The sequence below is a fragment of the Panthera pardus genome, unplaced genomic scaffold (assembly GCF_024362965.1).
Source record: "Panthera pardus isolate Hobbes unplaced genomic scaffold, ASM2436296v1 HiC_scaffold_17, whole genome shotgun sequence".
NCBI classification, from domain to species: domain Eukaryota; kingdom Metazoa; phylum Chordata; class Mammalia; order Carnivora; family Felidae; genus Panthera; species Panthera pardus.
This window is the reverse complement of record NW_026526732.1, coordinates 76256707-76273672: the sequence shown is the minus strand read 5'-3', so window position 1 is coordinate 76273672 and position 16966 is coordinate 76256707. Positions and strand designations below refer to the sequence as shown.

Below are 16966 nucleotides of genomic sequence, written 5' to 3'. Positions count from 1 at the left end.
GTGGCTCAGTTAAGCGTCCAACTTTAGCTCAGATCATCATCTTGCGGTTTGTGGGTTTGAGCCCCGTGTTGGGCTCTGTGCTGACAGCTTAGAGCCTGGAGCCTGCTTCGGATTCTGTGTCTCCCTCTCTCTCTGCTCCTCCTCCGCTCGCACTCTCTCTTTCTCTCTCAAAAATAAATCATTAAAAAAACTAAAAAAAAAAAAAACACAACAGTATTAAACTTAAAACTATTTAAAGACTAAAACATATTTGTGTCACAATATGCTTACAGAGTAATATATGACCAAAATGTAATCTACAAAAATCATATTACATAATCAGATACTAGCTTCTGAAAGTTAGTTCTCAAGGTACAAATTGTAGTTAACTAAGAGAAAGAGTTTTAGAAATAAGAATATGGTTCTAGCTGAGAAATACTTCTATTTGAATTGGACTACTTTTTGAGTTATTGTTACAATCTAGTCATAGGTATAAACTATAATAATAATATATAATATAATATGATATAATATAATATAATATAATATAATATAATATAATATAATATAATATAATATAATTGGCTGATCTAGATTTTTGTATCTGAGTACATGCACATACAAATGTGTGTGTGTAAACTATAATCTAAAGTCTTATTATTCTTCAACTTCCATGGATAATTCTCACCAAACTATTAGAAGAGTTGCATAATTTAAAAGATAGTTCATCCTCTTCTTTTTTGAAATATGGGATTCAGTTTATTTGGCAGCATCCATGGAGTCCCAAGTTTAGCAACAGCTGATAATAATGTTTTTTTTCTGGTTTTTGACTTATGGTAAAATAATCACAACTATGTTGGCACGGCCAGCATTTCTCACTGTGAATGTTTTTAAGTGTTCAATATTTGTATATGCTGTGTGTCATCTGAAGCAGATGTTTTCTCTAAAAAATAATCAAAAAGAGAAAGATTATGTTTGCATTTTCTTTGTTCAAGGTGTTTATTGCATCTCAGAGGGCGTACATGCACTGGGGTTTTAAACTGAAATAGAAAGAAATGCCATTTTGAAATTGGTTTTAGGTAATTTTTCCCCATTACAGTGTATGTTATCCCCACAGTAAATTCAGATACAACCACTTTTAAATGGTACCATACATCTATTAAATAATTTGAAAAATAGGCAAACACCTTTCCAACCCAGTATGCTTTTACAAAGAGCTGCCAAGCCACTAGCAACACTGATCAACAGTGACCTCATTTATGCATCAAAATCTTAAGCCAAGCCATCAGCACATACAGTATGACAACAAATTAAAAATTAAAGAATACAATATGTACAGTAAAGGATACAATTCTCTGAATTAGTTTAAATTCTAATCACAATGGTACAACGAAACCTACTTTGAGCTCAGTTGAGGGATGGAAGAACACTAGTCTACAGAACACACAAAGAAATACTAAATTAACAGATGTACATAAAACCCACAATAAAATAAAAATATTTGCAGTAATCTTTAAATTACAGATATACCTCGGGGTGCCTTCATAATCATCTGAATAGCACATCTCTAATTTCATTTTCACGGACGTGATAGAAACAGACCCTTTACTTTTCAGTGCATTTAATCAAGAATGAATAAATAGGTCAATTTAGATGCAAAACCTGTCAAATATAATCAAAATATACATTTTAATATAGCAGTGATTACATATGGAATTCTTTCCATATGATTTTTTCATTCTTGATAAGGTAGATTCAAGGAGAAGTATTTATTATGGACGTTAACCCTTATATTTTTTAAAACAAAATTTCTTAACATATACAGTGCCACAAAAATAAACATTTCTCACAACAGTTGAAGTTCCTGTGATTGGAAAAATGTACTCCACACCGAAAAAGTTTTGTATATTTAAGAGTGTTTTCCTTACTATTTGATATTATCACACTATGTTTGTAACAGAGATACAGAGAAAAAGAGAATTCATGGGGAGAGTTTAGGTTTGTCCAAAAGTCATATATACATTGAAACCTTCAAAAACACAGACACATCTTTCCAAATGGCTCACCACACAACAGCTGCGTCATCCGTCCATGGGCGAGGTCCAGAAAAGCACTAAAGGCATCAGGAACATCCATTCATTGTTTTTACATCGTACAACACACAAATAACCCAAATACACTACAATTTTGAGAGTAGGGATAACAGCTAAGGTAGTACACATTCCTAATGTTCACTTTCACAGCTGTGCTACACATTTTGGAAGAGAAGTTACGAGTAAGCATTGGGTTTGGTACTGGTGGCTCACTTTGAAACTCTGAGCATCAATTTTATTTGAAGTCTCCAAACTCATTATTTTTTTCCTATTCAGTCACAAAAATTGCAGCTGTAAAGATAAAAAGCACTTGAGTTAGAAACAATATTACACACTCCTCAAACATACTACCTCCCTTTCAATTTTTATTTCACAGTTACTATGAAAAATCTTCATGCAAAATGTTTCTGTATAACAAATTCACATTTATATACCTTTCACAATTCTTTGCTTAAAGTTTTAGCAAGGAAAAAAATTTTTTAAAAAACTTTTAATGTATAGTTTCATTTTAGATAAAAATAGCAAAATTTTGAGATGTGGATACTTATTAGAAATCTTAGTAGTGAGACATCTGCTATTAATTAAGAACAGTTCACCTTTAAAACAGGGCAGAAGGGGGGAAAAGGAATGGCAGTCGTTTTCATTATTTTTTGCTTCTTTTCAGTTATGGTGTTCACTGAGTCACTAAACAGTTGAACAAGTAACAGAATAGAGGAGGGAGATTTCCATGGCAATTTAGTGCCTTTGCGAATACCACTTCCCCCTTTACTCTGGCCAGTCTGTGCTTTACCAGTCACCCCTGCCAGGAAATCTTCCTGGGGTGAAGCCTTAATCACATGGGTAACTCTTTTTCATAAATTAGTCTGTGTCTGTCTCCCTTGTGACTGTGAACCTTTGGGCTTGGGGCTGTCTCAAGCATCTCTGTCTCAGGTGCTCATCAGAGTTCCGGGCATATGATGAGAGTGATATTTACTGAATGAATGAGAGGTAGATAAAAGGCTGCTCCCTGCAGTATCCTTGGTAGGTCCTGAAACTTTAATGGCTAAGAAGTGCTCATTGTCTCATTTATGCCTACCCTAGCCCAATCCAACCAAAAGTGGAAAAGAAAAGTTAGGCACAAGGAGAAATTACTTGGCTGAGATGTCAAGGCCTTAAAATGATAAAACTTACTAACTTTATATAAGAAAAAAACATCAAGTAGGATTCCATAAAAATATTAGTAGGCATTAGAAAAAGTTTAAATATACATATGTATATGTATGTATGTGTATGTGTGTGTGTGTGTATATATATACATATATATACACACATATATATATACATATACATATGTGTGTGTGTGTGTGTACACACACACACACACACACACACACACACACACACAAAATAAAAATTACATTGGACAATGGCCCAAAAATGTTGACACTCTTACTCTTCCTCTAGTGTGTGACCTTGGGCAAATCACTCAATGTCAATGATCAGTTCATTCAGCTGTGCAATGGAGACAAAAAGTATCTGGCTAGTTTATTCCACAGGATTTAATTTCTCACAAAGATGACCAGAGGAGCTCATGATTAGGAAGTGGATATGAAAAGTACTGTGCAAAAAAAAGCAGCATTATTACTGTTTATCCACTTTCTGCAAGTATTTGTTGAGAATCTACCCACTGTATTAGGTTTGGGGTTAGTAGTAAACATTTTTCCTTTATTGGTTTCCTTCCATAAGTCCATTAATCATCACTGCATAAATTATACTAGAAATTTAAAACTACAGCATTAGAAATTTAAAATTCTGCTTGAATGCAGAAATGCAAAGGGTAACAATCTAGGCTTTATTTGATAGGTCAAAAAAGTATAAACAAATACAAAATACAATTTTGTAGTCAAGTATATTCTTAGATGATTTCTAAATGCAATATTATAAATGTTAGCTTTTTATAAATTCCAATCATCAGGTAGTAAAGTGGTAATTTTCTAATTTACCAAGCTGGTAACTTTTTGCTTTATCAGTAAAATTTTTGTGCTTTTCAGGACAACTTGGAGGCTTTTCTCTCTCTTAGTTTTATAAATTAAGATTTAAAAAAATTTACTGATAATTCATTAATGGCTTTTAATACTGACTTAATAAGTATAAACACTCAAATTATTACTCTATACATGTATTTAAAGCACAGAGGTACAAATATCATACCTGAAATAGCTAAGCACTGCATAGGTCATTATTGCAAGCCCACAGGAAAAGCTCAATATTAGATACCTTAAATTGTTTACAAGAAATCCTTGATGTTAAGATCCGCTAATGGGTCCTTTGCTGGAGGTTTCTTGGGACTCTGAGTGGCAGGTGTAGGGCTTGGAGAAAGCTAATGGGGAAAAGCCAGCCCAAGATAGCAGAAAGAGAAATCAAACAGAGAGACAGGTAAGCATTAGGCAGAGCACATACCACAGAAACCAAACATGCAGAAGATCAGATGGCTAAAGGTTTATAAAATCTACTTTGTTCTACTCAGCCACAGTGTTGTGTTTAATTTTGGATTCATAAAGTACATTTCAAATGATATTTGGCTTTCTCAAAATTCTCTGACAGCAGATTTTGCCCAAGTAGTATTTGAGGACTCAGGCAGAACAATATGAGTAAGAGTTAGGGAAGACATGGAAAACTAGTCACATACAGATATTATGAATATGGAGTAAAAAAACACAACAATCAATTGCTCTATACAAAAGCATTTTTACTTTGAGTTATCAGTACCACTAAGCTAATAAAGGAATTATAATAACTTTTCCTTACAGTGAGAATGAGTTTGAAGGAAAAATTGAAAGGAAATAATTTGCAGAAAGTCACTTAAGAAATTACTTTAAATTATTAGCTAGGTATCCCAGAATTTCATACAAAGCATTTTAAATGAAAACAAGTTTGGGGGCACTGTCTGTTTCAGATGGGCAAAGAGTTTCCCAGTTATGAATGTCAGTAAATTGTATTGCCTGTCCGGCTCACAGAGAGGGCTAATTCCTAAATGCCATAGGATAAAATCATATTGTACTGTTAGCAAAAGCAACAAAGAATGAACTTACCTTGATTCTCTTTAATTAACACCCATATTATTTCATTACGTGACAGAAATAAGCTTTGGAAGCAGGCTTTTGCAGGAGTGTCAGGGTATGAGGCCTTGGAAAAGGTCACGTAATCTATATAGGGTAATAATTTACATGGATCCTTAGAGTCTAATTATTCTCCTACCCTGTAACAGGATAGAAATCTCTGATTGTGGGTAGTGATATATGTTTTCATTGGTTCAATAAATAGAGCTCCAGAAGTAAGGATTTTTAGATTTGTTCCCATGTCTAGAAACTATTGAGTGACTGTAGTACCTATCAGTCAAATTTCCTTTTTGAAAAGCAGGAATCCTACTTCACAGGAAGATCAGGAAGAAAATAAATGCAAGTGTTGAAGTTGTTCGGAAGGTAAGAAACTCAAGAGTTGGTTCATCATGAATAATTTGGTTAGATGACATCATCATGATACCAACCAAATGAGATAGAGTGGAACAGTCCAGGTGTCAGTAATGAAAAACTGTTTTGTTTTCTGAAGTTACAAAATCATATTTTACTATCCAGTATAATCACCTCTGATGCTTCTCTGATATGGGAAATACAATCGAAAACTTTTATTAAAATGGCATACTGTTTCCTAAATCACTATAAATTCAATTAAATGATTAAAACACGATTTTCATCATGCCATCTATTTTTCATTTTCATTCTTTGAATTAAGTAAATGAACTGATGCTATGTAACACTGGCATTATGCAAGAGAAACAACTATTTAAATAATATTATGTTAATTTATTTTTAAAGCTTTCAGCACACTAAATACAATAAGATTTTAAAAGCCTCAATAATAATTCTTCCAAGTAATAAAAATAGAAATGTTCTGCCTTTTTTCAAAAAAGTGGTAGTCATGGGTATATTCAACCATCACGAAAACATTCATAATAAATCAGGTCCTTCCTACAATTTAAATATATCTAGATTAAATTAAACCCCAACTATTACCCCCAGAACCTTCCTCACTCCCTTCAGAAACCACATGAGGTAGGGTCCATTTGTCTCAGAGCAGGGTAGAAAATTTCTCAGGAAGCCAGTATTTTGAGTATGGCCTTGAAGGCTCGGGTTTCTCACATTCTAAATTTATCTCTTTGAACACCCATCATTCTCTCTTCTGGTCACTGTGGCTTTTGAGGGGTTAAAGAAGCTGAAAGTAAAATTTGGGAATGGGTAGGGAGGATGGATTTTAGAGACGATGAAAGGAAGCCAAAGAGGTTAAAGTATTCTCAGAAAGTTCAAAGTAGGTATCCGAAGGATAACACAATATAAACACCATTTGGTAAGTTAAAAACATTATAGAAGTGAAACCATTTGCCAATACCATTACATTGTATTTGAGCTATTTGTTTTGCTTTGCTCAGCATGGTGCTAGTAAAGTCATACTTGGTGTTTTGACTCCATCCATGGCAGTTTCTCATGGTGAAAGCCTCTTTGGTTCTACATATACCCTCACCTTGGCCAGGACATTTATAAGAGGAATCAAGAACTGGTTACTCACCAGCATGACTATCACTATTAGCAAAACAATTCAGCAAAATGTACATGCCTTAGCATCTTTGTAAGCAAAGGTAGCACTTTGTGTAGTAAGAAATAGGGCCTCATCTAAAGAGGGGTTTGTCGTTTGTCCTGAATCTTGGTAGGTAACCCTTAAACCTATGGAATTTCCTGAGTGATAGGAATGTCTTTGTCATTCAGGGTGGACAAAGGTTCTTGGAACCACACCTGACAGTCGATGCTAGTAAGAGGACTCAGGGTGGGGACTGGCCACACCAGAAATACCAGTATGATTAGAGTGTTGGCTCTTGGGGCTACATGATATCAGCCTGACTTTCAGTGAGGTGGGGGGGGGGGGGTTGGAGATTAAGTTCAACCACAGAGACAAGAATTCCTATATACGGACAAGTCATTCCTATATACGGAAACTTCAATACAAACGCGGCACGCGTCCCCAGGTGCAGGGGAGCTTCCTGGGTTGGCGATACTGCATGTATATTGTTATACACGGATGCCAGGTGAGTAACACACTCTGGAGGGCAAAGAAGCTTCATACTTGGGACCTTCCCAGTTCCAGATTTCACCCTGCACATCTTTTCTTTTGGCTACATCTAATTTGTATCCTTTCACTATAATAAAACTGCAATACATTTCATGCTTTCCTGAGTTCTGTGTGTTATTCTAGGAAATTGTCTGAGAACCTTCAAATTTGTAGGCAGCTGGTCTGAAGTGAGAGGGTAGCCCTTGGGACTCTCAAACTTGTGGCTGGTGTCTGAAGTGAGGGCAGCCTTGTAGTTTGATAGGAGAATATAGGATTCAGTAGGCAGAGAGGGAAAGATTAGGACCTGAAGTCCCTGGGTGGAGGAAAACACCTATTTTGGAACAATGGGGGGAGCACCTGACCACAGCAAAACCCCTCAGGCTTAAGGTTTTTCTTAAGAATGTAACAGACCCCACCTACTCCCCCCTCAGGTTTTCCTTCAGGAATTGGACAAAAGACCTAGGTATGGCCCGAGACCACCCACATACAATGGAAACGAGCCAATCAGGAATGGACAACCCAACACCTAGAGCTATCAAGCCAATAAGGGTAGAACCTAGGAACAAGGGGGAAGGGAAGGGAGGGCTGACCAGAACCTTATAAAACAAGGACCCTCACCTATAGTCCTCGGGCATTCACTTTCAAATGTCCCCTCTCTGTAAAGAGAGCTTTCCTACTATTCTTCCTTTCTGATCTTATACTCTAGTAAACTTTTGCCTGCTACTCATTTTGTGTCCACCTCTTCATTCTTCAAAGCGGCCAGACAACGAATCCCGGGTGTTGTGGTAAAAAATCCTGCAACAGTAGGGGCTGCTCCCCTGGACTCTGCAGTTTGGCTACTTGTTGTCGTTAGTATCACAACACCTGGGCAAACCTGGTGGTCTGGAGGACTGCGGTCCCTATCCCTGAGTTTACCTAACTCTGGAAACACATAATAAAACTACGAATCAGAAGTACTCATTTTTACAGAATAAATGCTCAGATACTTTAAATGTCTAGCTGTTCTCAGGAATTATTCCGAATTAAGTAGGAGAGGAATGGAGGGACTTAGGATAGGAAGTTACTTCTATTCATTTTTCTCACACTATTGCTAATCTGTCTTTCATGTTCCCCTAACTTCTGAAGCAACAGATATAAGGATTATATCAGGTAAAAGATTAAAGAGTCTGCCACATGGCAGTTTTATACTCACACATTAATGTCATTATTTTGAGGACATTAAAAAACTGACCTGTGTGCCAGGTACAGCTGCAGCTCCAAAGGGTGGCCTCATCATGGGCTGTGCAAACATCACTGGCTGCTGAGGCATCATGGGCATGCCAGTCCCAGCCGGAGGCTGAAAAGGAAGAGTGGTTCACAGCCTAAGTGGAATCCACTATGGTCACATGATGGGGAAAAGATAGGGTAAAATGGGCAGAGAGGGAAATGTTAGGACTTGGGGTCCCTGGGTGGGGAAAAACACCTATTTTGGAAGAATGTGGGGAGCACCTGACCACAGCAAACCCCCCATCAGGCAGAAGGTTCCTCTTAAGCATGTAGCGGACACCACCTACTCCCGTCAGGTTTCCTTCAGGAATTTGACAAAAGACATAACTAAAAATAAGTAGTAGACCATAAAGCATACGACCCACCAGGAGTGGTATGGCTGCAGACCACCCCTCATACAGTGGAAATGACCCAATCAAAAAGGAATGACTAGGCATTTAGAGTTACCAGCCAATAAGGGCAGGACCTGAGAAGAAACAAGGGGGAAGGAAAGGGGCCAAGCAAAACCCTATAAAAACAAAGCCCTTGGCCCACAGTCTGCGGGCATTCACTTTCGAATGCTCCCTCTCTGTAAAGAGAGCTTTCATACTGTTCTTACTTTCTGATTTTACACTCTTCCAAACTCTTGCCTGCTGTTCATTTTACTCTGTGCCTTCATTCTTTGGAAGAGTGAGACAGTGACCTCCAGGTACTGAGGTAAAGAATCCTGTAACAGTAGTGCCTGACGTTTATGTCTTTAATATGTTTCTGAAAATTTTTGAGGAATGTAGGTCTGTGAGAAAGTATAACTTGTAATTTTGAACAATGGGTGCCGTAAGGCTGGCAGACGGCAGAGAATCACTGAGGTGCGGTGCAAGTCTGGCTGGCCACAGGGCATCCTTATCCCAACCAGGCTTTGTTGGTGATTATTTGTCTGCTGTAAGCATAATTCTTAAGAGATAAAGAATTGTCGATCAACTGTGTTGATTTATGGATCATAGTCCTAATATTTACTAGTGATAAAAGTGGTAAGTGAAAAGTGCTAGTATAATGATTAAGAGTTGATTTTGATAACTGAGCTAACAATATGTTTGGTAAGTATTATTCCAAAAATGACATAGAAATTATCTTGATATAAGAACTTATTTTAAATATAAACATTTTATTTGAGAGAGAGAGAGGGAGAGAGAGAGTGTGAATGGGGGAGAGGGGTGGGGGGGTGGGAGGGGGGAAAGGGAGAGGGAGGGAGGGGGGGGAGAGAGAGAGAGAGAGAGAGAGGGAGAGAGAGAGAGGGAGAGAGAGAGAGAGAGAGAGAGAGAGAGAGAATCTTAAGCAGGTTCCACACTCAGTGCAGAGACCAATGTGGGGCTCGATCCCACAACCTTGGGACCATGACCTGAGCAGAAAACCAGGAGTTGGATGCTCAAGTGACCAAGCCACCCAGGCACCCCAATTTTAAATATTTTCTAGCTGACTTTGTCATGTCATGTGTAGACTTCCTAATGTTTAAAGCAGATGACTTAATTTTTTGAGTTTTACTTTACTGTATTCAGGGAAGAATTATATTCTGTAGAGGTATTTGTTAATACAGGATTTGGCAAAGGCCTCAAAAATGTCAATTACAATTTTTAGCACAAGTCGCCACTCACCATTCCAAATCCTGCTCCAGGCTGTCCAACAGATGGGGCCCCGGCAACAGGAGGAACTGAACTGGTAGGAGGTACAGCTCCTTGCTACCAAAAAAAATCACAACACACACACACACACACACACACACACACACACCAACAACAATGACAAACAAAAAGAACCAACATAATTTGGTTTTAAAATGACAGAATATAATTTTAAAATACATGCCCCTTTAAATATGTGTGGGTATGTAAAGAAATATCCCATTTTAGTTTTACATTAAAAAAAATGGCTCTAGCACCATGCTAATGATATGAACAAGGTTACTAACTTGATGTTCACTGTTGTCTTATTTGGGCTCACTGGTTTAAAGCCTACTCACAGCATTGGCCTTCCTCTCTTCTTCCTCTTACAATTCTCTTCCACCCTCACTGTAAATGAGTTGAGTTTCTCTAAGCATGTCTTTTCCTATCATTATATCCTCCTACAGGTACTGGGCTAGACATTTGAAAAACATGTCTTCATTTACATATCAATGCTTGGTTTCCATTGCCCCCCCCCACCCCCATTTTTGGATTCTTTTCTGTGTTATACTTCTCTCTGAATTTTGATGGCTCTACATTTGCTCAAGGGCCAAAATTAAATCCAAGTTTTAGGAAGCATTTAGAAGACTGCACATTACATAATAAAGCACAAATATCCCATTTCAGATACAGGTCTGACAGCTTTTAGTTATACAACAAATCTCCTAATATTTTCCTTATGTTTAAAACTAACCCTACTGCAATCCCTTAAATTGAACTCAACTATTAGAGCAAAATCCTAATTAAAAAAGAAAATAGTGATGTCAGCAAAAATGGTGAAGTAAGGAACTCTGAAAGTCTCCCCAATCTATAAAATAGGTAGAAAAACAGGCAAAACCTATTAGAACCAACTATTTTAGAACTCTGAAAACTAACCAAAAGCTTGCAGTAATCAAGAAAGTACTTATTCAAGAAAATCAGCTGGATCTTGGCAAGAGTAGTGAGCTCTGTGGCATCCTAACTTACCCAAGTTTCACCCACTGTTCTTTAGCATAGCTGTAGTCTTGAAAATAACAGCTTATGTCTTCAGTAATAGTACCAGAGGGAGTAAAATATATTTAATTATTTATTTTGTCTCGTCTGTGTGGCTCCCTGGAAAGACTGGCTCAAAAGGCTTGTCTTTGTCTCACCAAACAGGGAATGCACCTAGTGCTAAAGTTGTTAAGCACTTTTGGGGGAAGCCATTTGTGGAAGCCATTTACAGGCAAATGTTTTAGTTGTTGCTGTCTGAGGCAATGGATAACAGGGCAAAAACAGTAGACTAAACAAAAACCTTGGGAGGAAAGGCTGGAGAAGGAGATGTGGGGATTAAAGGTTTAAAAATCTCAGACATACTCCTGGGAATCTGGAAGACCATGCACACGCCCAGGGCTGTGTGCAGGGTCAGGGAAGACAGGAGAGGGCCCCCAGCTGACCCTGAGGCTTTGCGCAAGCTGTAAGTGATTGCTAAGGCAGGGTTGCAAACTGCCTGGTTGACTCTGAAGACCTGCCCCAGCACACACTCAGAGCTCCTCTACAAAGACTGGGAGATATTCTGGTTCAAGGAATTTAAGTAATCTCTGCCTAATCATTAGCTCATCACTTAGCTAAAGGAGCAGAGACTTCAACGGCCACACATAACAAAGAACAGAGACTACAGAATTAGTTCAGAATGGTCACTAAACAATCAAAACAAACAAATAAACTATATTTATAATTTATATAAATTATAAAGAGTAGCCACAACAAACCCTTAGGTAACAGATAGAATTTGATTTCTAGAGTAGACACATTATAATATTCAAAATGTCTAGGTTTCAACAAAAAAATTCTGAGACATACAAAGAAATAAGAGCATATAGCTCATATGCAGGAGAAAGATCTCAACTCAATAAACTAAACTTCCACACTGAGAAGCTAGGAAAAAGGAAACAACTAAACCCAAAGAAAGCAGAGAAAGGAAATGATAAACACGAGAGTAGAGACAAAGTACAAAAACAGATTGAAGAAGTTATAAAAGAAATCTAAATAAATTTATAACAAATAAAGAGACTATATCAGTAATCAAAAAACTTCCATCAGTAATCAAAAAAGTCCTGAACCATATGATAATCTCAATAGCAGTAGAAAAAGCTTTTGACAAAATACAATATCTATTGATGATCAAAACTCTCAACAAAGTAAACTGAGAGAGAATATACCTCAACATAATAAAGGCCATATATGAAAAACCCACAGCTAACATCATACTCAATGGTGAAAAACTTAAAGCTTTTCCTTTAAGATAGGGAACAATACAAAAATGTCCACTCTGATCACTTTTATTCAACATAGCACTGAACGTCCCAGCTGTAGCAATCAGACTAGAAAAAGAAATAAAAGGCATCCATATTGGTAAGGGAGAAGGAAAACTCTCACTATTTGCAGACGGTATGATACTATATGTAGAAAACCCTGAAGACCCCACCAAAACACCATTAGAACTGATAAATTAATGCAGTAAAATGGCAGGATATGAACTCAATATAAGAAATATTATGCTTCTCTACACTAATAACAAAGCAGCAGAAAGAGAAATTAAGAAAACAACTGCACCAGAAAGATTCAAATGCCTAGGAATAAACTGAATCAAGGAAGTGAAAGATCTATACCCTGAACACAAAAGACATTGATGAAAGAAATTGAAGATGACACAAACTCATGGAAAGATATACCTTGCTCATGGACTGGAAGAATTAATACTGTTAAAAAGCCCATATTACTCAAAGCCATCAACAGATCCAATGTAATTCCTATCAAAAAACTAACAGCATTTTTCACAGAACTAGAACTAATCCTAAAATTTGTATGGACTACAAAACACCTCAAATAGGCAATGAAATCTTGAGAAAGAAGAACAAAGGTGGAAGTATCATAATACCAGATTTCAAGTTATACTACAAAGCGATAGTAATCAAAACAGTATGATACCGACACAAAAACAGATACTAAGATCAAGGGAACAGAAGAGAGAGCCAAGAAATAAGCCATGCTTGTCTGGTCAATTAAGGAGGCAAGGAAATACAATGGAGGAAAAGACAGTCTTTTCAATAGACAATGTTGGGAAAAATGGACAGGGACATGCAAAAGAATGAAACTGGACTACTTTCCTATATCATACACAAAAATAAACTCAAGTGGATTAAAGACCTAAATGTAAGACCTGAGACCATAAAGCCTCCTAAAAGAAAACAGGCAGTAATCTCCTGGATATCGGCCTTAGCAACATATGTATGGATATGTCTCCTCAGGCAAGAGAAACAAAAGCAAAAATAAACCTGAGACTACACCAAATAAAAAGGTTTTACATAGCAAAGGGAACCAAATCAAAATCAACAAAACAAAAAGGCAACCTAGTGAATGGGAATAGATAATTGCAAATAATAGATCTGATAAGGGGTTAATATCCAAAGTATATAAAGAATTTACACAACTCAACACCACAAAGCTAAACAATCTGATTACAAAATAGGCAGAGGACCTGAACAGGCATTTTTCCAAAGAAGACCTACAGATGGTGAACAGACATATGAAAAGATGCTCATCATCACTTATCCTCAGGAAAATGCAAATGAAAACCACAATGAGACATCACCTCACACCTGTCAGAATGGTTAATATCAAAAAGACAAAGAGATAACAAGTGTTGGTGAGGATGTGGAGCAAAGGGAACCCTCGTGTGCTGTTGGTGGGAATGTAAATGGGTGCAACCACTGTGGAAAACAGTATGCAGGTTTCTCAAAAAACTTAAAGTAGAAATACTGTATGACCCAGTGATTCCACCACTGAATATTTACCCAAAGAAAATGAAAACACTATTTCAAAAAGATATATGCACCGTTATGTTTACTGTAGCGTTATTTATAATAGCCAAAATATGGACGCAACCTAAGTGTCCATCCAGAGATGAATGGAAAAAGAAGATGTGGTATATATGGACTAGAATATTACTCAGCCATAAAAAAGAATGAGACCTTGCCATTAGTGACCTAGAGGGTATGTGCTAAGTGAAATAAGTCAGAGAAAGACAAATATCATATGATTTCACTTAAATGTGGCATGTAAAAACCCAAACAAATGAACAAACAAAAACACGGATTCTTACATATGAAGAACTGGTAGTTGCCAGAGGGGAGGTGGATGGGCAAAAAGATGAAGGGAATTAAAGGGTACACACTTCTAGTTATGAAAAAAGTGCAGCATGGGGAATACAGTCAACAATAAAAAAAAACTTATGCCACAGAAAAGCCCAGAACTGGATGGCCTCACTGGTGAATCCTATTAACTATAAAGAAGAATTAATATTAATCCTTCTCAAGCCATACCAAAAAAAAAAAAGTTGTGGAATACTTCCTAATTATTGTTTGATGCCAGTATTGCCCTGACACCAAAGACAAATAAGGACATTAGAAGATTATAAATCAATATCCTTTATGAACACTGATGCAGAAATTCTTGACAAAATACAAGCATACTAAATCCAGTAGATATTAAAAGAATTATATGCCATGACCAAGTGGGATTTATCCTAGAAATGTAAGGTTGACCCAGTCAATGTAATATGTCATATTGATAGAATATATATAAAAAAAAACATAATCATATAAGTAGATGCAGAAAAAGCATTTGACAACATCCAACATCCTTTCACGACAAAAAACAAAAAAATCCACTCAACACACATGATAAGATAGGAAATTCCTCAACCTGAATAAGGGCATCTACAAAGAACACATGGCTATCATCATACTTAATGCTGAATGACTGAAAGCTTTCTCCTTAGAATAAAGACAAAGGTGCACTGGAAGTTCTAGTTGTGGCAATCAGGTAAGAAAGAAAGAAAAAGCATCCAGAAAGAAAAAAAGAAATTAAACAATCTCTATTTGTATATGACATCACCTTATATATACAAATGTCTAAGGAATCAATATACCAAAAAACCCATTAGAACTAATAGACAAATTCAGCAAAGTTGTAGGATACAACATCAATATGCAAAAATCAGTGTAGTGTTCACTGTATGCTAGCAGTGGACAATAAAAAAATATAATTAAAAGGACAATTCATTTACAATAGCATTAAAAACAATAAAATACTTAGAATAAAATTAAAAGAAGTACAAGACTTGGGGCATCTGGCTGGCTTAGTGAGAAGAGTGTGCAACTCTTGATGTTGGGGTCATGGGTTGGAGTCCCACATTGAGCAAAGAGATCACTAAAAAGAGAAACTTAAACAAAGGACAAGACTTGTTGAAACTTTGTTAAACAACTTGTTAAAACACTGTTGAAATAAAAAACTTAGATAAAGAGAAAGATATCCTGTGTCCAAGGATTAGAAGATGTAATATTGAGATAGCAATATTTCTCAATTGCTTTATACATTTAGTGTAATCCCTATCAAAATTTCAACTGCTTCTTTTGGAAAAATGGACATTCTGAACCTAAAATTTTTGTGGGAATGCAAGAGATCCAGAATAGCCAAACAGTCTTGAAAAAGAAGAACAAATTTGGAGGACTCACACTTCCTGGTTTTAAAATTTAATTCAAAGCTACATCAAAACAGTGATGGTACTGGCAGAAGGACAGACATATAAATCGATACAACAGAATAAAGATTCTGGAAATAAACCCAGACATCTATGGTCAACTGATTTTTGCCAAGGATGGCAAGGCCAATAAATGAAGAAGAGTCTTTTCAATAAATGGTTTTGGGAAAACTGTATTTCCACATGCAAAATAATGAATTTGGACCCCTGTGCCATACCATATATGAAAATGAGCCTAAAATAGGTAAAAGGGCTAATGTAAGAGAGAAAAGTATACAAACTCTTGGCAAGAAACATAAGTGTAAATCTTCAAGATCTTGGATTAGGCAACTGTTTCTCAAATATGACACCAAGAGCACAAGCAACAAAAATAAATAAATTGAAGTTTATCAGAATTAAAATCTTTGAGGGCACCTGGATGGCTTAGTTGGTTAAGCATCCAACTTCAGCTCAGGTCATGATTGAGTTCGAGTCCCACGTTGGGCTCTGTGCTATCAGTGCAGGGCCTGCCTGGGATTCACCTGTCTCCCTCTCTCTCTGTCCCTTCCCAGCTCTATCTTTCAAAATAAATAAATAAACTTAAAAAATTCAAATCTTTTGTGCATTAAAGGACACACACTATCAAGAAAATAAAAAGGCAACTCATAGAATGGGAGAAAATATTGGCAAATCATATACAGTATTTAATAAGTATCTAGTTTCTAGAATACATAAAGATTTCTTAGAACTCCATAATAAAAAGACAGCCCAATCATAAAATGGGCAAAGGATATGAAGATATTTCTCAAACAAACAAACAAAAAACCAAACAAACTAATGGCCAAGAAGCACATAAAAAAAGCTCAACCTCATTTATCATTAGGGAAATCTGTATCAAAACCACAACTGAGACCCTACGTATTGCTGGTGGGGATGTAAGATGACGTGGCTGCTGTGGAAAAGTTTGGCAGTTCTTCAAAAGGCTCAGTGGAGGGGCGCCTGGGTGGCTCAGTCGGTTAAGCGGCCGACTTCGGCTCAGGTCATGATCTCACGATCCGTGAGTTCGAGCCCCGCGTCGGGCTCTGTGCTGACAGCTCAGAGCCTGGAGCCTGTTTCAGATTCTGTGTCTCCCTCTCTCTGACCCTCCCCCGTTCATGCTTTGTCTCTCTCTGTCTCAAAAATAAACTTAAAAAAAAAAATTAAAAAAAACAAAAGGCTCAGTGGAGAGTTACACATGACCTAGTAATTCCATT

General features: G+C 36.9%; 1 protein-coding gene across 10 annotated transcripts in view; it reads right to left on the bottom strand.

Annotated features, from left to right (window-relative positions):
• Positions 1-948: 948 nt before the first annotated feature.
• SNAP91 (synaptosome associated protein 91) overlaps positions 949-16966 on the bottom strand; it is a 146267-nt gene continuing 130249 nt past the window's right edge. For all 10 annotated transcript variants that reach the window (XM_019442758.2, XM_053904680.1, XM_019442761.2 and 7 more), the window contains 4 exons: positions 10106-10189; positions 8443-8547; positions 4329-4431; positions 949-2363 (listed from right to left, as the gene is read on the bottom strand). In XM_019442758.2, coding sequence (XP_019298303.2) covers positions 4339-4431; positions 8443-8547; positions 10106-10189 — 282 coding nt within the window. In that variant the 3' untranslated portion in view covers positions 949-2363; positions 4329-4338. The remainder of the gene's footprint in view (positions 2364-4328; positions 4432-8442; positions 8548-10105; positions 10190-16966) is intronic.